This window comes from Echiichthys vipera (genome assembly GCF_963691815.1).
Source record: "Echiichthys vipera genome assembly, chromosome: 15".
Lineage (NCBI taxonomy): Eukaryota > Metazoa > Chordata > Actinopteri > Perciformes > Trachinidae > Echiichthys > Echiichthys vipera.
Genome location: NC_139840.1, coordinates 14,288,061 through 14,310,802, shown reverse-complemented (window position 1 = coordinate 14,310,802; position 22,742 = coordinate 14,288,061). Strand labels below are relative to the sequence as shown.

General features: G+C 43.3%; 1 protein-coding gene across 6 annotated transcripts in view; it reads right to left on the bottom strand.

The window, feature by feature from the left end:
- The window catches only part of znf521 (zinc finger protein 521), a 93,328-nt gene that overhangs the window by 42,191 nt on the left and 28,395 nt on the right, over positions 1 to 22,742 (bottom strand). For 5 of the 6 annotated variants that reach the window (XM_083928318.1, XM_083928321.1, XM_083928320.1 and 2 more), the window contains 2 exons: positions 7,091 to 10,599; positions 6,838 to 6,922 (listed from right to left, as the gene is read on the bottom strand). In XM_083928318.1, the coding sequence (XP_083784444.1) occupies positions 6,838 to 6,922; positions 7,091 to 10,243 (3,238 nt within the window). In that variant the 5' untranslated portion in view covers positions 10,244 to 10,599. The remainder of the gene's footprint in view (positions 1 to 6,837; positions 6,923 to 7,090; positions 10,600 to 22,742) is intronic. The other variant, XM_083928317.1, reaches the window with a different exon arrangement.

Below are 22,742 nucleotides of genomic sequence, written 5' to 3'. Positions count from 1 at the left end.
TGTTGAGCAGGGAGTCCTATCACACAAGACACACAGAGTGGGGTGATGGTGGGGGGCTGGCCGGTGGCCCGCAGCACCTGAAACCTATTAGAGAGCTTTGGAACATTCCACAGGGTTCTTCCACTTTGGCCAGAGGGCATCGTAAAGGTCCTCCTCACAGAGAGGGTTGGTGCGACTCAGACACCGACCAACAGTCAGCAAGGTGAAACATTAAAACTATAGAGTCTGGTGTGGAAGAGTGTGAAATCTGAGTATATATAAAGAGTAATGGTGGTGTTTGTATTGTTGTTAGGAAGAAAACATGTGGTTTCCACCAGATCCCTCAATGGCCTGTGGTCCTTTCTGAAATGAAAAATGTGGTCTAGAAGGCAATGATAACATTTTCTCCACTTAGATTCACAAGGAGCTTGTCTCCATAAAGGAACACTATGATTAAAACATTTACCGTTGGCAAGCCAAGCAAAACTTTTATCAACTTTTTATCAAATGGTTTGCCATCTGGACTTAAAACAGTAGGGGCCCAATAGTGCGCTGACACTAAAAACAAACATGCATAAACACACGCAACCTGCTGCCAAATTTCTTGGAGATAGCCTTATCTTCTCCGCTATGTGTGTATGTGTGTATATATGTGTTTTAGTGGTACCAAGGCCCATCTCTTTGGCTGGATCTGTGTCCATGCCTCAGTGTTATGCTCACTGGGTTTAGCTCTATGGGTGTCTGTGGCCTCTCCTCTGGCCGCCCGTGTCCATTTGCTCTGCGGGTATGGCAGGCCTGAGCTGACAGATGGCAGCCCCTCTCCATTCCGCTCCAGAGTAACACAGTAACTGGTTTTTCCTCCGCCGTTGACCTTGCCACAGCCAGCCAGCAATCCAGGCTGGCACTCGGCCTGTCGAACAGGAGGGTAATGAAGTCCAGCGCTGCTCACATGATTATTAAGGCTTTGACGCTGGGGGGCCTTTCAGAACCCTATCCCCCTCCCCTCTCCTCCCCTGTCTGCCATTCACACAGCCAAAGTTCGATGAGGAAAGTAATTCGTTACATGGTACTTTGTAAAACCACCATTGTGCACCATAAAGAGAGCTGAAACTATTTTGGGGTCCTCTTTTGGAGCCGGCTTGTATTCTAAAGCAAACCTCTGTACACCTATGAAGCATACTAAACAACAATTGTGAGAACAACATTGAGACTCTTTCCTAGTCAGTAGCACATGATAGCTACTGGTGTCCCAGCATGCATGTCATTCCAAAAACACACCAAGTGAGGGCCACTACACAAAGTTAGATCAAATCTGTCACACTAGTATTGGTGCTGACAACCACTAAAAGCAATGTAGTTCAGCAGTAGCGCACCACTTGACTCACTGTAATTCTCCCTTACCACAAGCATCTCTAGGCACGCTTGGAACCCTGGTCCCATCAGGGCCAAGCTGGGATTTGAGAGGTGTAGATTGCAGCTCTGACCTTTACTAAGGCAGGACTGTCTGTTTGCACTTCTCCCATAAGCCCCCCTCCAGTCAGACTGCTAAGCAACCCCATCAGACCGGGGGTGCGCATGCACCCACGGCCTTGATGACATCTCAGAGACCACGGGGAGATGGAGAAACGTAGAGGTTAATTCTGATCATCCAGTATTTATGGGCTTCACTTCAGAACAAGGGTTGGCATTAACACTCTAAAGGAGACATCCCTCCTGTATATCAATAAAACATAGCTAGAAGCACAGGAAGAGCCTACCTTTATTCAGGTCGCCCGAGTCCCCAACTAGACTTGGAGGTTTCTAAAAGTACACCAGTGATTCCTTTATTTGATATCTTTGAATTCAGAGACAAAATGTAGGATTTGTACAAATGTGTAGTATTGTATCTAGTCTGTAACATTTGTTGAGCTAATCTTTCTTAAGCATAGAACGATTAGCTCAACAAATGAGCACAGGCCAACCAATCACAGAGAGGAATTTTCCCCAAATCACCATGGTGACATCAACCGGCCGATTGCAATGCAGTAAGGGGCAGCAAGTGCTCGCTCGGAGTTTGTACAAACAGGGTGTATGAACTGAGAGCATCAGATATTTTCTCACATGTTGGCCTAGTCTGTGGAGTGTGGGGAAATGTCAGGAAAATCAATAGATAAGGACCACATCAGCCTGAGCTTGTCTGGCCTAGCAACAGAGCATCCCCATGGTGATGTCAATTACCTCTGCTTTACAACAAAAACACCAGGAAGAGCAAAACAGTCTCTGCAATGCTGTAAAACTTTTAATGCAGTCTCCTGGTTACATTGAGAAATTTGTAAGAAACTTGTTTTTTGTGTTTTCCATTCAGACAGGTAGGTAAAACAGTTATATGTGAGAATCTTATTGTTAGCTTTTCCTTGCAGCTCACTCTGTTTTCTATTCTCCTCATGGACGCCACATTAGTCAGGGAGAGGTATAATGTAACGAGCAGTAAGGTGCGCATAATTGCATATTAGCAGCAACACACTTGGCTGCACGGGAGGTGACTGCGCTAACGAACAGAGAGGCGTTATTAATCACCAATTAATAAAAGCAGGCAGATATCACACCCAGTATATGGCACGCATGGTTTCCTTTGTTTCCAATGGCTGGTCCAAGCCTGTTCTCTTATTTATTTCATAAGATTGATCCTGTTCCTGTGCCGTGTTGTCTATTGAGTTCTGACTCTGATCCAGCCCCCTAGGAGTCAAACGAGAAGTGTTTGGCCATGTTTGCTAGCAGATTACATGTGTGTGTGCTCTATGAATGAGTCTCAGAAACTGAGGGAACATCAACAGACATACCTAATCAAAGAGGATTATAGGAAAAGAAACAAAGAATGAAAATGCAAAATTCTGTTAATGCACCAGGAGGAAAAAAAGCCTTCAATGAAGCAGTAATGTGTTTCAGAAACAGTGATGGATACCATGTAACCAACATACACCGGTCAAGTTGCTCAAGGGGCCCAAGACAAGAGGATATGTGTCAAGGATCATTTGCGAGCAAGACACAAAACAAGCCTTCCAGCTTCAAATATTGTTACAGTGTGCCTCCTGTCTGTCCCCCCACTGACAGCCAACACAGTATGTTTTGCCAGGTTGGAGCATGTTTAATATGAAAATGTGAGAGCTACATAGTGAGGCAGAGGAAAATGAAGAGATAGTGGACTGAGAGGGGAAAGAGAGAACACAGAGGAGGATGAGAAACTAGAGGAGAGCTGAAGGCCTCTAACTCGCTCTCCTCTCCAGCTCTGTAACGGCCCACAGTGCCTGCTTCACACAGAGCGGCCAGCTGTACAGCAAATGTGCCTTTCCCTCTCCGCCCCCGAACCTTTCCACCCCTCCAGTGCCCCCCTCTGCCTGGGCCGACCAGGCCACCGGCTCCTCTCTGTTAGAGAAAAGCTCCTCCCTGACTTGGCCTCAAGCTCAGTGCTGTCACCAACCCAAAAAAATCCACAGAGGTGACCCTAAAAACACTTTTCTGGGATGTGGTTTGGTTTGTTTGTTTTCAATTGTCCTTCTGAGAACTGCCACCTTGGCAATAGCTGCTTGGAATGGACAGGAGTGAGACGGGAATTGGATTGAAAGCAGATATAACAGGAAGGCGAAAAACCTTTTCACCTTTAAAACCCTTCAAGACAGAGCCCATGCTTCAAAACATGTCAGGGCTCTGAAAATCCACACAGGGATATTTGAAACAGTGCGATAAATGGGCCAAAAGTGCCCCCCATGAGGCTCCAAATGTCATAGTTTGCAGTGGGGTCAAAGTGAAGCAATGGGGTGGCATGATGACATGCTGATTAAACCAAACAGGCTTTTGTGTCAATGAAAGACCTTCAAAGGTCCTCTTGAAAAAAAAACCCAGATGACTTTGTAAATGCGCTGAGATTTTAAATATATTTTCTAATGCAATTACTATACATCAAGATGGCTAATTGAACTGCAGGACAGATTTGTTTTCTAATCTCAAAGAAAATTTGAAATAAAAGGTTTAATAGTGACTGCAGCAGCTGAACGCTGTATAAATCTGTGTGTCTCTAGAGAAAAATCGGACACCCTCAATTCTGTAAGTGAGCCATGCCAAAAAAACTCTAAACTAAAGAGTGGCCAGCTGTCTTCTGGCCTGCTATTAAATTGCTCCTTGGATGGTGGCGATATCATTTTTTTCTCCATAGGAGTATCACACCAGGTCCCCAAACAGAGCGACCAGCTGTACAGCAAATGTGTACTGATCCATCTGGGCCCTAGCAGGCTGCGGCCTCGATCTTAAAACACGTGGGGCCGTTCACAGGCTTGGCTGGGACTGATCTGAAACACACCCCTCTGCACCCATGGCCACCTCCTTCCCTTTCATTTACCTCTATTATCATAGTAAATGTTGAGTAGCTAGGCAGGAGAGCTGCACTTTACATCTGAAGAAGGACCGTCATCGTCTGAGTGTAATATCTATGCATCAAAATGTGCTGGCAGTCTAACAGAAAAGGCAGCCACGAGGACCTTGGACCGATGGGACGAGGTGAGGGTGGAGGCTGAGTGCACTTGGTTTAGGGAGACTATTGTATTACAAAGGCAGCTAATATGGACTTGTCTGGGTGAGACAGGCTCAGGTTTTGTTGTTCAATACACTTAGCACTATGGTTATGTCACGGCACATCACTATATATAGAGTTATCAGTGTGAACTGACACCATGGAGCGGGGCATGGATGAAAACAACACCCCTATGAATCCAGCGTCTGCTCCATTACCTACGCTAATAACGCTGACAGCTGAGCGGAGATGACCCCAGCCCCCTGTTTCCCCTCTCCTGTGCAGATGGCCATTAAAAGGAGAAAGTGTCCCCTTTTCAGGAGAGAAGGTATTTAGAGATTTTCCAAATTAGTCTTTTTTCTGTGTTTTTGGCCCAAATTGGTTTTGCAGTGATTATAGGCTGTATTGAATTTAACCCCATTCTGCAGACAAATTCTTCCGAAACTATATAGAAAAACAAGAGATCAATGTTAGTATTGTAACTGTACGGAACGAACCTAACGCATAAGTGTTTGCCATATATCTCTTCAGTCAAATATATTTTCTTTATTTGATTCAGTTTCCTTTGTGTTTGTTTGTTTTATAAAATACAGTCGCTTCTTGACAACCTCATCTTTCTACTAAATTTTCATTACAATGAGTTTTGTTTTTTCCATATTTCAGAGATCACAAAACAAATGCATCTAACAGAAACCCTTTTGAGGCGTCTGATGAAACCTGTGATCATGTTGAATACAAAGCAACGGCATATCAGAGAAGTAAGACATCAGACAATAACCCAATCACCTATCCTCCTGTTATCTTAAGCTGTCTGAATTCCACTATTATGGGGGAACTGTGTGCTTGTGCGGCTGACAGACATAAAATAACCAGTAGGGGGGTTTGTTTTCTACCCTCCCAGTGTGCTCTGTGCCTGCCTTTGCAAGAGAAAGGACTAATGCTGGCATGGTACTGTATTAGGCACCCCCAGTAGAATAGTGGGTGAGCAGATCGCAAAGATGAATACAAAATACACACCTACACACTCTCAGCTCGTCTCTCTCCTTTGCAAATATTCCGAAGCATCAAAATCACAAATCACATGCTTCTGATTGTTTATGCACAAACAGTGGGTCCCTGATAGAATTGCCTACCGGTCCTGATAGAATTGCCCACCGTGTTTAAATTCACCTGCGCCTAGAAGCGTGTCCCAAACAGAGAGGCGGTTTGGTTCCAGATCAATGAGTCCCTCTCCCACTGAAGACAACAGATAATGCAGTGTAATGAAAGAGCCGCCAAACGAGCTGAATAAATGAATGAATAAAGGAACGTGAGACCGGAATTCAGACGCCTACTTACTGCAGGCAAGAAAACCTGTTTTCCAATTGTCTGTTCTCTACAAATTACTCTGCCTGCATACAAATGACAACCAAAAGTAAAGACATTTTGAAAATGTGAATGTTAGTCTTACACCAGCACTCTTTGTTTAGGAATCTTGTGAAAAAAAGAGAAATTTGGAATAATTTTGTTATACACAATGTAACAAAATAAAATATCCATTTTTTCAGTTGATTTGACGTCATTAGAGCATGAAAGTTCTCTACCAAATGTTGTATTCAGTCATCAGAACAGACTACTTAAGTGAGGAGGCACAATAAACAAACAGACAAAAGAATGTACAGTAGCAATGTGGAGATTTGTCAAAAAATGGGGACTAATATTTGGAATTTTTAATAAAAATCTGTTTAGGTATTTTAATAGTTTAATAATCTGTATATTTCCACTACTTCAAACTACCTCCATATAGAGTGGTTTGAAGTGGAGAGATTCTGCTCCACAGGCATGCACACATACTATATTATACCATTCGCATGCATGGGGAAATGAAGATGATGGGTTTATAAATGCACAACACTGGGGATGCAGTTGATGGTCAAAATATTAAAATAATTCCACCTATTTGGTGATGTGATCCAGATACTTGTGAGCCTGAATGAGACAGGGTCAAATATTTTATTACATATATCACATCAGTCCTTAGTATGTGATTTACTTAAAAAAAAAATATGAAAAGACTATGCCTGAAATTTATTTAAAGTGATCAGTGTGAAATTCTGTGAATTTTCCTTTATGATTTTATATTGTATCGATGAAGGTCACACAAAAGAATTCCCTGTAACATTTAAATATCACACCTAAAAGCTGAATTGATAAAATGTATGCTTAAACTGAGAAAAACAAATTTACATAGATATTACACAAGCACAGTTTTATGACTTTGTTCAAGGAGTGCAACAGAGACCATAACGAATAGAACAATAATAGTTATATCCTACCCAGCATGTGGTTGGCCACATGGACTTGGATGTCCCATTCACTGTAGAACACCATCTGACATTTGATGCACTGGTATGTCTTCTTCTGAAAATAAGACCAGAGAAAAGGAATTATTACAATAAAATTTTAAATAAAGAACTATAACTACTTTATTTTACCAATTTAACATAACAATACAAAACATTTGTGAACCTCAGCATGTTTTTTAATGAACTATTAAACCTCAATCAATATAACACTAATTAACAATACCTCTTCAGTTTGTGAGGGACTGGCTCTGGGCATAGGGGAAACCTGGGGGGTCTTAAGCTGCCCTCCATTGCTGTCCCCAGCCTGTTCCCGATGCACTGTCTGGACATGGTTTAGCAACTCTGCTTCAGACTCAAACTTCACATTACAGCTGGAACATCGTGTCTTGGCGGCAGATGATGAGGATGTAGAAGAGGATGAAGATGATGAAGAGACGGCTTTGCCTTTCCCATCTCCAGGGCTGAGCCTCTCCCCCTGGATCCATGCGACTGCAGTTGTTGCCGGAGTGGTGGATCCACCATGCTGCTGTTGTTGCCTTCCTCCATTCACTGTTGGACTGGAGCTCTTAGAGCCAGCTGCTGTCACGCAGGAAGCGCAGAGTCCGTAAGGCAGTCCATTGATGTCAAGCTTCACCAGGTCTAGTTTGGACCGGAAATCTTTCAGGCAAGAGGCGCACTTGAAAGGTTTTTGGATATGGTGTAGCTGGTTCTGAGAGATAATATTGCTGCGGCCCACTGGTTGGTGGTTGCCGGACATGGTGCCTGTCTTTTGCATGTGGAAGGTACCATGGATCTTGAGCTCCAATGTAGAGGTGACAGTCTGCATGCACACAACACAGCGGAAACCTGTCAGGGAGTTCCTCAGGTCAGGGTGCATCTGGCAATGCTCCAGGAAGTCCTCCTCACTATGCAGGGGCATCTTGCAAATGCGGCAGCTGCCTGTGTCCAGACTCTTACTATGAGTGACCTTGTGCTCAGTTAGGGTGAGCAGGGAAGGGAAGCGTTCCCCACAGATGGGACACATATAGTGTTTGACAGGCCCAAGGTGGGTCTGCATATGTTCCCTCAGCCCAGCCTCGGAGAAGAAGGTGCGGGAGCAGACATTGCACTTGTGATTGCCTTTGATCATATCAGCTTTCCTTTTCATCATGGCACTCTCACCAGGGCGTATATTGTGGTCTCTCAACTGGTGGTTAGTGAGGAGTGACTCCATAGTGTAAGATGCCCCACAGATGTCACACCCATACATGGGATCTGCAGTGTCCACCTCTTCCTCACTTCCATCATGGCTGTTATGAGACTCCACCACAGATACTACTGCTGCCCCTGGTCCGTGGCTGTTAGTTAGGAGACCATGTAGCTCCACATCTTCTTTAGGTTGGCCATCTCCACCACTTACAGTAGAGCCATTAGCACCACAGTTCTGTGCCTTTCCCTCAAACACACAGTGTTTCTCCCTCAAATGCTTCTCCAAAAGGACAATGGCATGGAAGGCCTTACTGCAGAAGCGACAGTTGTATTTCTTACTGTGGGTAGTGATGTGGCATTGCAGCTCCACCTCTGTGCCAAAGGACTCCCCACAAAAAATGCAGCGATGGGCACGGCCCTGGTTTTCCAGATGGCTGTGTTTGACATGTAGTTGTAGGTCGGTTTCGTGCCTAAAGTCCCAGTTGCAGGAGGTGCAGCGGTACACCTTTTTCTCATTGCTATGCTTTACAGCCAGGTGAAGCTGGGTAGACACTTTTGAGTCAAAAACCTCCTGACACAGAGTGCAACGAAAGAACACAAAGGTATGCATGTCGAGGAGGTGCTTCTGCAGGTCATCCACCGATGTAAACTGCTTGTCACAGCTCTCACAGATATAATATGTGGAGGTAATAGTGAAGTGAATTGTCACATGCTTCAACAGGGACTCTTGATTGGGGAACTCTTTGTTGCACTGTGGACAGGTGAGTTGAGGCTGCAGGCCGTCCAAATGAGTTTTTAGGTGAGTCTGGAAAAGGTCTAGACTGGTATACTTTGCTCCACACTGGTTACATATGAACTCACTAGTAGTGCGTGAGGCTGAGCTGCCTTGTTTCAGCATGGTTTGTTCCACAGATATTGGAGAAGAGGGGCTGAGAGTGCGCAGGGATTTCTTCCCATTGTTGATGTAGTTCAGTGCCAGTGGAATGTTCTTGTGATTCTCCTTGATGTGCTTGTTGAGCTTCAAAACACTGTTGAATATGGGGGAATTGGTGCAGTATGAACAAGAGTACACCTCTACTATAGACTCCTTGGGAGTTACAGCCAAGGGGGAGTCAAAGCGCAGGCTTCCCCCATCACAGTGAGTCTGGCGAACATGCTCCTCCAAGGTAGTCTCTGTTAAGAACCCCATGAAGCATTGGGGGCAGAAGAAGGCATTGCTCTCTTTTGCCACAGGACTGGGAAAGCCATGGGAGCAGCGAATGTGTTCCTGGAGGCCATTGAGGTCACTCAATACCTCAGGGCAGAAGTTACACTGAAGGAGGGCATCAGGCAAGCTAGCTAACAGCGCAGCATGGTCCTCTGCATTATGCACCTGCTTTAGATGTTCATTAAGGTTTAGTAAAGAGGGCAGGACCTCCAAACAAAACTGGCAAGTATGAGCCTGCTCTGGCTTGTCCAGATGCATGGTTCGCAGGTGAATTTGAAGCACAGCCAAACTGGAGAATACTTGCTTGTTGCAGTAGATGCAACTGTAGGAGACTTTGGGCTGTTTGGAGGCACGTCCTCCCATATCTGATGTGTTCTGAGCAGCCCTCTTTCTCCTCCCCCTTGTCTTGGGCACAGGAGGCGCTGTCTCCACCATTGTGGAGCTGTCGACAGAGAGGTTGGAGTCAGGAGTGGTGCTAGAAACAGAGGTGTAGCCCACAGTCAGCAAAGAAGGGCTGTTGCTATGGTTACTAGATTCAGGGAGCTGGTGGATGTCCATGTGAGCATAGAGGTCCTCAACAGACAGAAAGTGCTCAGAGCAGATAGCACAGGTGTGGCCTTTCCTGTCTCGGCTGTGGGCCTGGTCAATGTGGGTCAGCAGGGTGCCCTCATCACTGAAGGGCTCATGGCAGTAAATGCACTGCAAGGTGGCACCCAGGCCTCCATCCTCTGATGGAGAGCACTCAGGATGGCACTCGGCAATGTGCCTCTGGAGGTCCTCTGGGACATCAAAGCCCTCCTCACAACGGCTGCATTTACGAGTTTCTTTCAGCTTCCATTCATCAGCTCTAGAAAGGCTTGAGCTGCTGCCATCCTTGCCCCTTTCGTGTACTTGCATGTGGCCGTGGAGAGAGCTGGAGGAAAGGAAGCCTCGGCGGCACACAGGGCACTTGTGGGGTTTGTTAGAGGCGTGAGTTTTCATGTGGATTTTGAGGTGATCACTGCGGGAAAAGGCAGAGTCACACTCTCCACAGTGGTACTTCTTATCACCGGTGTGTAGCTTCACGTGTCGATCTCGACTGCGCTTGTGCTTAAACAAGCGACTGCAAAAGGTACAGCTGAAAGGGAGTTTATCACCGTGGCTCTGTTCGTGACGCTTGAGAAAGCTTAAGCGGCTGAAGGACTTGTCACAGAACTGGCACGGATACGGCAGGCCAGGGCCCCCTTCGTCCTCGCCAAAATCATAGTCCTCGCAGTGTCCTGGAGAAGTCTGATCCTTACTGGAAGGAGAAGATGCTGGCCAAGAACACGATGGGTCATCCTCAAGATCAGCACCGTCTAAAGAAGACAGAAAGAGGGGAGAAGAGAAAAGATGGCATCAGGGATAAGTCTGGCATATTTTCAGAAACGTTATTAACATACACTGTCCCTGTCAAAACACGTAATAAACTAAACTACGTCAGAGGGGAATAGATGGAGAGAGAAAGAGAGTGAGTGAGTGAGAGAGGTGTTTTGTAAGACTGTATTAAAATTAGTAAAAAAAAAAAAAGTGTAGTACACTATATATATTAATGTAAGTCTAGAAACTCATTTGTCTCACTCTTTCGAACAGAAAAGGTGGGCCACCGTGGTGTTATTTTTCACAGTAATTATAAGGCTGTGTGAATATAGAATTATTAGCATCTTTAACCATTTTTTCAGTGGAAACAATACATCTCTTTGTGTGCTTTCTAAAAGGTTACACTTAAATATGCAATTTAAAGTATAATTAGAGAAGAGAATAAGTGCAAATACTTTTACCACAATTAACCTTGTATGTGGCCATGTAATGGCTAAGCCCACTGTGACTCAAAACACAATCTCTTTGACATTTAAAGCCAACTCAAGACAATGGGTGTACTTTAGGATGTAAGACCAGCATGAGGTAAATTAGAACATTTTCTATTATTCCTGAACAATTACCAGACTATATTTTTGAAAAACAAGAGCCCTTGAAATGACCTTAAGACACAAGGAAGTGAAAAAACATGGAAAAGCAGTTTCCAAGAGTGAAACAGAAGATTAAATGTGCAATTTAGACCGCAGATATGCATAGCCTTTAGGAAGCCCCGGCTGCAAAACAGATGATTTTCATGAAACGTGGGCCTCTCAGAACATCAGTCAATAGATATCAGATTATAGAATATGCATTATTATCATATTTGTCAGTGTAGTCTTCGCTAAGCCTTGAGGCAACTGATACAGGACGGATGAATGTGCCATGTGCTGATGCAGAGGGGGGCAAGGAGGGGGACAGGGAAATGGATAGGGGGAAGACAACTGAGTGGCTTGCTATCTCACTCAAGGACAAGCAGGTGCAGATAATGACCAGGGGACACCAATCAACAGACAATGCAGCCCCCGTTTGTTTTACAATAACTTTAATGTGTCCCTTTTCAAATCGCTTCGTTGCCGACATTCCATTCCCCTGGTTCACTGTACAATGATATGAATGGAAAACACAGAACACCACTTTCCACAGGTTCAAAAGGTTACAAACCACGTCTTCCCGCTGCTGAATTCTAAGTGCTGTGAACTTCCTTACCTAAATAAAACAACGTAATCCCAACCCCTTCAGGAAAAAAAAAACTGTGTCAAAAGGCCAAAACTTGGAATGGGAAAAACAAGAGGAAACTGCAAAGATTTATGAGACGGACGAAGGAAAAGCATAAGCTCTTTCCAGGATCCAACCTCTATACTCGACAAATCTAAGTCTCTCTCTCTCTCTCTCTCTCTCTCCCCCTTTCTGTTGTTTTTGCTGGGAGATCTGCCCTTTGTCAGGATATCATGCCCTCTCTGAGCACTTACCCCCATCAGGGCCTATCTTCAGGAAACAGATGGGGTCGGAGGCCATTCCCTTGCCCCTCCAAACTGCTGAAAGCGGCACATTGAGAGCCCACCTCCACACCGTGGCCCTCCCGGAAACCTCCCACCCCTGGCAAGGCGCCCACTCTGCGCACACATCTCACTCAAGAAGCAAACCTTGCCTGATTTACTTGCTTTATCTCTCATACATGTCTCAATGTTTTCTCTTTCTCTCTCTCTGGTTTGAGGGAGGATGGGTGACTCAGTGCTATGCCCTCCTCCATAGAGGGGGCGGATCTGCCCTCACTCACACTGCCTCCAAGGGTATAGGAGAAGAAGACAGTGCAAGAAGAATGACCCCATCCAATGCCTTACAGTCAAACATGTTGGCTTAGAGACAATAGTATAAAACAAACAAACAAATGGGCCTGTATTCAAGGCTAAATTAAATTCTACTGTCTTAAATGAGGATGCCTTTGCCTTGAGACATTACTAAGCTGTCAGGACCACCTAATTCCATTTTTTTGGGTTTGTTTACTTGATGTATATTATTTATTTAATGCCTTAGCTGCAGTAACACAAATACATAAAGCCATATCTGTGGGGGACATGTGGGTGTCGCAAACATCTTTTAAGTTCAGCTAACATGTTTAGATAGGTAAATAGCTATGTTAATATTAGGTTTGTGGAATATTACAGAAGCTGCTGTGTACTAAAATAACACCATCATATTAATGTTACAGAGTAATAATGTAATTCATTGGCCTCTATGAAGCTGCTCCTATTGTACTATTCAAGGTATCGAAATATGTTGTGTGTGTTGGACCAAAAACCCAGAGATTCGTCTTGCATTGCCTTAGTGTGGCATCATCATCACAACACCAAATTAAAGAGAAGAAGAAAAGGACGAAGATCACATCGGTTTTGAGGCATTCAGCTGAAACCGTATATTTCGGGTAAAACTGACCCAATAGTAAGAACTAGAACAGTTTTGCACGCACACTCTGTATTTCACACACACAAGAGGGCATGAGTGCACATCCCACACACTCACCCACAGTAACAAATATACAGATGTGCAGACATACTGTATATGAACACATAGCATACACATATACGAGTGCAATGGCCGAAACAAGTCTGTGAACAACTGTGGATGAAAGAGCAATCTTTCTCAGGAGACCTCAAGAGGAAACAGAGAGAAAGAGACTTGTTTTTTTCCTTCTTCACCCAGACAAGAAATGCCCAGGCCTCAGCAGCAGCCTGAGTAAATAAAAGAGCGGGCCTTACTTCCCTGTCTCTCGGGCCGGGGGCCTGTGCACGCCAGCACTCTCTGTGCTTCTGCCAAAGGGGATGCTGGGGCCTGAAAAACTACACCCTGCAGCTGAAGGGCTGTCTTTGTTGGTCTGCCAAGGCCTTCCTGAGCATCCTCCAGCCAACAGCCTGTCACGTCCTGGGAGGAAGACCTCCATCTTAAGGCCTGTCCCTCTCTGGGAGTTCTGTCCCTACCCCCTCCCTCTTTCTCTTTAAATGTCTCCTATATGGAACAAAACAACCTCATTTGGACAACTCCTATAGGGGCTGGTATAAAATGTGCCATAGCCATAGTAAGATATACATTCAGCCTTAAACTGAAGTACATAAAAAAGAATTAAAAAAAATATTAGCCAGCCAAGTTCAAGGAATTCTTATATGTAAGGTCAATAAAGATATTGGAAACAGCTCTATACAAATTAGTGTTTCTTTTTTCTATTACTGCAAATGTAACCACTAAAATTCCCCCCTCACACGCAGGTCTCAGTTTCCTCTAAGCCAGACTGAACTGCTCTTTGTGCACCACTTCCTCTATGTTCATTTATAGCACCCTTTCCCAGAGTAAATGCTCCTGTTCAAATAAGATCCTTAATGCTGGAAAAAGGTAAGTTTTCCATTTTTGTACACAGCAGCACAGCTTTCAAACCCCCTGAAGAATGTTTTGATTTATGCAATTAATGTATTTCAGAATTAGCAAGACATATGAATACATTTTTAAAAGTGTAAGTCATTAATTTTCCTGATGACATTGTTTCCCTTTGGACTCTAATACATATGGTGGAAAATATTGTTTTGAAATTTTAAAGGCTAAATAATATGCATAATTTGAAAAGAATGATTACAATTTAATTATTTGTAGACAGATACCGTTCTGTCATAGTGTGCGATGCAGGCAAGATCAGAAGGAATACTAATTCTTCACACTTTTGTTGCAAGTGTGCAACAAAAAAAAAGTGTTTGGTTGGTACAGCAATTTCTTTTGTAAGGGAATTAGAAAAAAACCTTAATGTGTATTGTGTAAAGACCCATGTAACAGAAATGAAAGACACAGACAAAAAGGTTAGTTCTCATGTTAATTGTAATGGGGAAAAAGCTAAAGGACGTTCGGTTTAACATTTGGTGGCTCTCATACCAAGACCTGTCTTGCTATTTTTAAAATGTTGCAAAATGTTATTTACAACCACCAGCACTACACAATGGTGTCAACAAACAAAAAAAGAATAGACTTTTCGCAGAAAAACACCACTACAAATAATTGCAAAATATGTCAGAATTTCATTGTAGCTGATTCAAATATTCTGTTATATTTCAGTCAAAATAAGGATGACTTTTCCTAGACTGCACTGGCTTTCTTTGTGATGTGAAGCACGTTGTAACCCATAAAGTACCATAATTACATAGAAAAATAAAGTTTTATTCATATAATTACTTCCCTACTTAATTTTTGTTAGCATAATTTGCCCAGCGCTTACTCTTAAACATAATGCTTACTAAAGAGGTATTTGTGAATCACCCTCCTGAAACCTTTCAGGGACCATAGTTTGGGAATAACTCACTGCTGGCGCTCGGACCTTTGTGTCCTGGAATCAGTTCAAGATGGCTTATCACTGCCTGACAGGAACAGAGTACACCTCTTCTATTTAGGAAGCCAAACTCTTATCCAGGTCCAGGACCTTATCTTATCAGAAAAGTGTTTTTGCTATCACTCATCTGCCACTTCTATAGCAAGATAGACTTTGTTCAAAAGCCATTCTAGTGAACCAAAGCATGGCCATGTTTTCAGCCGCCAAACCTTATCTTCCTGTGTGTTGTACCAGAGATCTGTACGTAGTGGTTGTCATAAGAGATGTGTTTGTGTGAGTGTATTTGTGGCACATTGGGGATTGGGGATTCAATGAATAAACAAAAAGCTGACAACTTGTCTGATGTAACACCATGACCCCACTTCATATTCAGAGAGGGGATCTTTTTACAGTTACTGGGAAAAGTAGTGAGCCTCTCCCATGAGACAATGCATGTGTCATCTCAACGCTTTTCCTGTTCTGATGCCCAAATAGCAAAGTGTGTCTGAACAACACACTATCATGTACGGCCCTGTTTGTGACACAACCGCTTAAGATCTAATGGAGGAGGTGGTGAGAGATTTTTTTACGTTAGCTAAACTTCCAATCTCCCTGACTGAAAGAGAGGGGCGGTCGATTTTTTTTTTTGGGGACTAATTCCAGTCAGATGAACGAATCACTGAGTTGATTCAGGACCGAGAGCTCAGAGGACACAGAGCTGTTGGAAGAGGCCCAGGGCTGGGCTTTACTCACAGTAGTCCTGCTATATCCCTGTTTTAAGACATCAAATCCAGTCAAAATGAAACACTCACAATTCCCTGTAGCTGTCAACAAAAGTGCCAGGTGGTTAGACGTGGCTTTTTGCAACCACGCAGCTGATTAACACACAAACAAATACGCACAGGTAGAGGTATTTGAAGGAGATGCTATTTACCATTAGATACTCAACCTTAGATACAGTATTGTCTGTGCATGTGCCTATACTCAGCCGGTCTCCCTCTTTTCCCATGTTTTTCTTCGCAAACACAATGTTTTTTTTTACACAATATGTTTTTTAACACATCACTGAGAAATGTCAGCTCACCACCCCCACCCTCACTTTGCTACAGATCAATCAGATCCACTATGTTACAGGATGAGAAGGAGGGGTTGACTGAGACGACTGTGAGGAGCAACAAACAACGATGCTATCTTTTACCGAACAAGGTAGAAAAAAAGTAGATGAAATAAGGATTCACTTCCCGGGGTTTCATCAGTGCCGTAGCAGTGAGTTATTCTGGCCTAACATCATGTACACAACATATTTCCACACACACTTGGAGAAGAAATGCACACCCCAAAACTACAGTCAGTGGGGATTTTTTTTTTTCACACAGGGCCTGACACAAAGAGCCGGAACATCAAGCGCTGTCCTGACTCTGTGGTCTGGGTGTCCATTATTCTGGCCCTCATGGCTCTGTCTCTCAACCATGGGGAAGCGGCAAACTGTCAACTACTTTGTCCACATTACCCATGTCCCCCAGCTCAGACAGGAGCACTTGGTCACTGTCCCAGAAATCACAGTGCCCCAGTGGCGTCCCAGGAAAGTTAGACAAATGGAAGGCAAGAGGAGGAAAAGTAGGACGGCCAGTCATCCTTTACAAAGCTTTTTGTTTCCATGATAGTAAGACACAATGAAAAGTGGAATTCCGTTACTTATCACAGAGATGTGTCCCTGCTACAATGAGGTCTTTCCACCAACATGGAATAAATAATAATGATGACGTTCAGTAATAATATTTCTTGAGATACACCCGGCCTCTTAAATGATCGAAGATGTTTGTGCCTTGGGCAGACTCTGCCTTGTGAAAATCTGCATCATGTAACAATCCATTACCACAGTGTTTGAACCCTGAAAGCATGCCAGAGATAACTTACTGCCGGGTAACACATTTTGTTAAATCTCCATAACAACCGCATACTGTTACATGGAGGTCACTATGGTCAGCAACACACTTAAAGAAAACATCTGAATGCCAAATAACAGGATGACCAGGTCGTTAAAGATGCATTTCACTGTTTTCTTTAGAAATATTATCAACATTTCATTTGGACAAAGGCTGAACAATCAGGGCAGGGCAAAGTCAAGGAGATGGGTTAACAAGAAATGAAACTGTCAAGAGTGCTTAATTTTGCTGCTTTCAAAATGAGATTGCTTTTTCAATGACAAAAAAGAAGGCAAGAAAAGGCATATGATTACACCATTATTAAGGAAAGGTGAATTTGGCATTCATAATAGGTTACTAAGGAGAGTGCAGAGGGCTACTGCTGATGTTTTTAATTGCTCAGTTGAATTTGACTTGATTTGAAGTGTTTGAACTATTAAAAGTCAATCACACTGGATCCAAATACACTTCACAAAATGCATGTCATTCCCTCTGTGAAGCTGGATATATTGTTTTTTTACATTACAAATTATATTAATTGCATATCACCGTGACAAAACTAAATTTTAGTCAAGTGAAATAATAGAAAATGTCAGTATGTTATACAGTATTTCTTCATAGGTTTAATATGGCAAGAGGATGTGTTTAGGATTTAGGTGGAGCAGTTTGTGTGTGGGAGAGTGGTGGTGGAGGTTATGGTGTCATCTCCTGTAGAACTGAGCTGCAGGTGGTGCGGAGAGGAAGGACAGTTGACCACTTCAGGTAGGCTACAGCACAAACAGGAAGGAGGCTGTTCCCCAGGTCTTGGCTGAACCAGCAGCCACAGTGAGCCTCCCAGGGGGAGAAAGGAGGATGACAATCTGTCCCCCAGCATGGCCCTTCACCGCCTGCCTCACTGAACTGGCTCTAAGGGAGTACTGGGCCAGGCAAGACTGGGCTGGGATGGGCTTCAACCGGCAGGGGAGCCTCCGTGGGTTTTGTGTGTGTGTGTGTGTGTGTGTGTGTGTGTGCGTGTGTGTGTGTGTGTGTGTGTGTGTGTGTGTGTGTGTGTGTGTGTGTGTGCTGCTCCCTCAACACTGCGGCAGACCAGGCGCAGGACCCAGTGGACAGTCAGCTAGCAAGTCAGTCAGTCAGCCACTATGAGGGATGCTGCAGCACCGAGCTATGTTATGACTCTATTAATATTTCCTCACTGCTCGAGAGTTGGATGCTCTTTTATTTTTCCACACTCTTAGTTACTCAAGGAAATTTGATTTATGTGATTAGCTTGGAGAAGAAGGAATTTGTTGTGTGTACAGAAATACGCTGAGTTACTGTATGGTTGCTTCATTAAAATAGGGTTTGCTCTGCAAGTTTCAAGAGGCACTATCCATTACTTTAAACCATGCACAGCACACACTGAATTCGGAAAATAGGGTCTAATTCTTTTTAATCAAACTACCTCATAGTGACCCATAAAACTTGAGCTAGACTTCAACAGTTATTTCACTTTTTAGGGATAACTTCAGACACTTGGATCTACATGTCAGTGCCTTGGGAAGATTTGGAAAAGGGCAGTTAGTATGCCAAATGCCCATACAACATTTAATATCAACACTTAATGTCCCCCTCGCTAGAGAGAAACACAAAAATTAAATGCATACAGAAAAACAACCCAAAATACATGTATTAGCTTAAGCATTAGCATTTATCAGAGAACCCTGACCCTGTCTCTTCATCCGTGACCTTTGGTCTCCTTGATTAATACACTGTGGCTCTATTTGATATTTCCTCAATGCCACCCCAGCTTGTCAGTGGTAAAACAACTTGAGACAGCTCAGGAGGGAGAAGAAAACATGCATCTTGGAGAGGAGAGTGGGAGGGCAAGAAAAACAAGCCTCAACTCAAGCAAGACGATGTATTTTCATGCATCCCTGTCTTAAATGTCAAGATTTCTTAACCCTCAGTGACTGCAGTGCTGACACCTCTCCAAGGTTCAACAGAAACCGCATTCATTAATAATTAGCTTAGCTGCGAGAACAGGGAGTGAGACTGAGAATGAAAGAGCGAGCGAGCGAGACGGCTAAAAATTTAACTTCTGTCCTTTCCCGAGAGAATCAAATTTCACTACAAGTTTTTTCATTCTTTTTCATTTCTTGTTTGCCTGGTGGGTTGGCCAGAATCCCGCAGGCGGCCCATGAACGAGCGATGCAGACGTCGCATCAGCCTCACTACTCCCTCCTCTCCTTAATCATGGCTCTAATACCCTCCAGATGAATAAACATCTTCATCCCCTCTCTGTTAAAGCCAGAAGGCTCCTCCACTCTCGATTCCAAGAAAGGGAGAAAGAAATGGAGAGTTGAAGAAGGAGCACAGGAAAAGGATGACAGATGGAAGGGTGGATCAATGTCGAAATGAACCAACAGCAAAGTAACAAAGCCACTGCAAGATTTTCTGGTTCTTTCCCTAATTCGACTGATCTATTTCCCCCTTGACACAATTATCACAGTCCTCCTAATTATTTTTTCTTCCTTAACAGATATCTAATGGCAGGCTGTGTTTTTTATGATCATGTTTGTAAAGTGGAGGTTTTGAGAGCTGTTGTGCAACCTTGTCGCCTCAGACTGTGTCCACAGACTGCACAGGAAGGGGGAAGGGGGCGGAGAAGGAGGAGGCGGGGGGTTGTCTCTAGAGAATGGGCCAGGCCCCAGACCAGCACTTCCCTGGCCCAGTAACTGTGCCAGAATACTCATGACATGTGTGTACAGTATGTGTGCGCAAATGGCAGACAGATTTAGAGGTTTGCTTTCTTTCCCTTTCTATTGTTTTCTGCCCATATCCAGGCAGCTCATCATCTTATCTTAATACTACTAAGTATTATGAAAACACGCACACACATGAATGTGCACAAGCCTCCCTGAATGAAGCAGTTCCTTCATTGCCCTCACCCTCATCTTCATTTGCAGAACAGGGCTGGAATATGAGGCCTGAATACAACCAGACAAATGACTACAGGGCATTTTATTTATTCATTCATCACTTCACATTGATTTATTCCAGTTTATCTATTTATCAGCTGAAAAAAAAACTTTTAACCAGATTGTTTTTGCCTAGAGTGCCTGCTGATGTACTTGGTGCAAAACTTTCAGGGTCACTGCAGATAAATCCCCAAAATAGATTATTGAGGTCCATTTTACCATTGAATACCCTCCTCTCACTCCGACACCTTAATGGATACTTCTCCTCTCGATATTTACATAGACACAGTGATCCTTGGCTTAGTAACCATTTACTTAGCTACATACCACCACCTGGGAGTCTATTTATGTGTCTCTCTGGAGAGAACTTGGTATGATTGCCAACCTAGACCCCAACATGAATTATCAGCCATTCAATACAAGTAAACTTGAGGAAAGGCCTCAAAAGCAAGTTATGTGTTAATCAAAAGAAAAGACTGCAGTATATTACATATTTTTGTGGATACTATTACCATTTCATAAAGGTAGTAGTAACAATCTCCTTTTTCTACATGGTAACCTCACGCCTATCTGAATGTGCAGCTTACTGTGATGAAGCCATTTCAAGGATCCTCATTCCAGAGAGCAAATGTAATAGTCCCCCAATATCAGTTATCACTGACAGCAACATCCATATCAGCTAATTACTTTCCATTGGGCTTGTAGACGAGAGGACATCAGCCTTTATCTGTATATGAAAGACGAAGACAATACTATTATGCTATTACTGTGAAAGAGCTGGTGTTACTGTACCGCTTATATAGAAACGGCATACAACGATTAAACGCTATGGGCAGTGGCTAACTTGGTTACTTGAAAGGGGATATATAATGCTTATTTTAAAGTTCATACATATGTATTTTGGGTTTGTTTTGATGTTCAATAAATAAATATTTTTTTTCATACTGCCTGTTTGAATATACCTGTATTCACACTCTGACGGAAACGCTCCTATCTCTTTAAGCCCCCCCTTTAGAAAAAAGCCCAATCTGCTCTGATTGGTCAGCGTTGGCAGGTCTTGTGCATCTGCGGCATCTCTGCACCCTCATTGCAGCTGGAAAATGACTGTAGCAGCCCTGTAGTAGCACTTTCTATCTCGTTCTATATAAAAATATATTTCTGACATCACAACTTTGCGGAAATCCTGCTGCCTCGTTTAAAAGGCGCAGTTTCTGAATACAGGCAGTGTGTTGTGATACTTACAAACACTTACACACAGTATTTATATAGCACCTCGACCTACTTTATAATAAAAAAAGACATGGAAATCTTACTTTAAATATGAAGAGAATATTATCAATTAGGTGACCTTCAATTACATTTCGTACACAAATAAATTGTCAGGGAGAGAGTGAGAGAAAAGGATGTTCGAAGGTTATCAATAGTCTTGATGACACATTAAACACATAAAGCCCTACTTGCCTGGTAACAGGATCCACGCTTTTTAAAAAATATTTAATCTGCATACATCCAGCACAAATAGAGGAACCAGTAGGTCAGAGCAGTGCTTTGTCCCTTCCTTAATTTGTATTTTCCTTGGTGTTCTTGGGTTAGTGAGGTGACTGTCATCTCTGCGGCTATTCATTGTCTGAAGGAGGAGTTGAAGTTGGGGAATATAATCCCACGCACTATGCATACAGCAGGGAGGAAATATGGGCACAGAGGTGGTGCACAGCCCCCTGGGTAATTTGTAAAACATGAGCTATGGCACCCGAGAGCCATGCTGATGTTTAGGTCAGGTGACTCAGTCACAGGTGCACTATGGGAGGATCTCTGGTGAGGAGGCTCGCCTCCCACAACAGAGCATGGTGGGCAACACAATGTTTTCTGAACACAGAACTCTCTGGGAAGTTGCCTCGGTCTTTATTTATAGGCATGTGTTGAAAACTGAAAATGTAGCAGAGGTGGTTGCTAGGTTGTTCTTTGTATTCTCTGAGAACTATTAAACTGGATGATCAGCTTACATCTGTGATTTAAGGTGAAATGTTGTTACATCAACAGATCCCTGAGCCGTACAGATTTAAGAACATAATAGCACAAACACACCGCACATATTATACATGCCTGAGACCACACATGTCGCTATAATAGGAAGTCTTGATTAGGATTCGGCATGCATAACATCCAGCATGCATGGTCTCTGCTTTGCTAGGCCTCAGATAACCTTTATCCTATAGGGTTTAATTAATGTCAGCCAGTCTACTCTGCCTTTCAGAAGGAAACGACTTATTTCTCTGCCCTCATGAAGCTCAAATCCCTCTGTTTCACTGGTGAGGCCGGCTGCCTTGTTTATCCCAACTACAGGTACTGCTCCCTATTAAGGCCAGCACTTGTTACAGGGAAAAGGTTGAATTATTTACCAACAGTAGAGGGGGAGGAAGAGAGAAGGAGAAAGAAACAGAGTGAGAAGAATTTTATACATGGGATGAGATTTTAATGCCTTTTTTTTTTTTGAGGTTATGAACAAGGCAAAATTAATGATCCATACACATGTGTTACAGGGGCTGATTACTAAGAAAAAGGGCATCCTTTTATACAGTAAGAGAAAATAAGACCATACAGGGATGCGTAAATTATCCCCAAAACATTACCCGTTAAATATCTTTGATGAAAAACACCTTATACCCTTGCGCTTAAAAAGTAGTTTTATACATGTGGTCATGTGTTAATAGATGCATGTGTTTTGTTAAATAGATACCAAGGGTGCTTGTGCGCACTCTTCACCCAGGGCAAACTGTCTGCATTCTATCTGCATCTCAGCCTCTCTGCACAATACAACAAAACATACAGAAAACAAAAGGGAGCACAGAGGGGAGAACGAAGAGACAGACCAAACAATT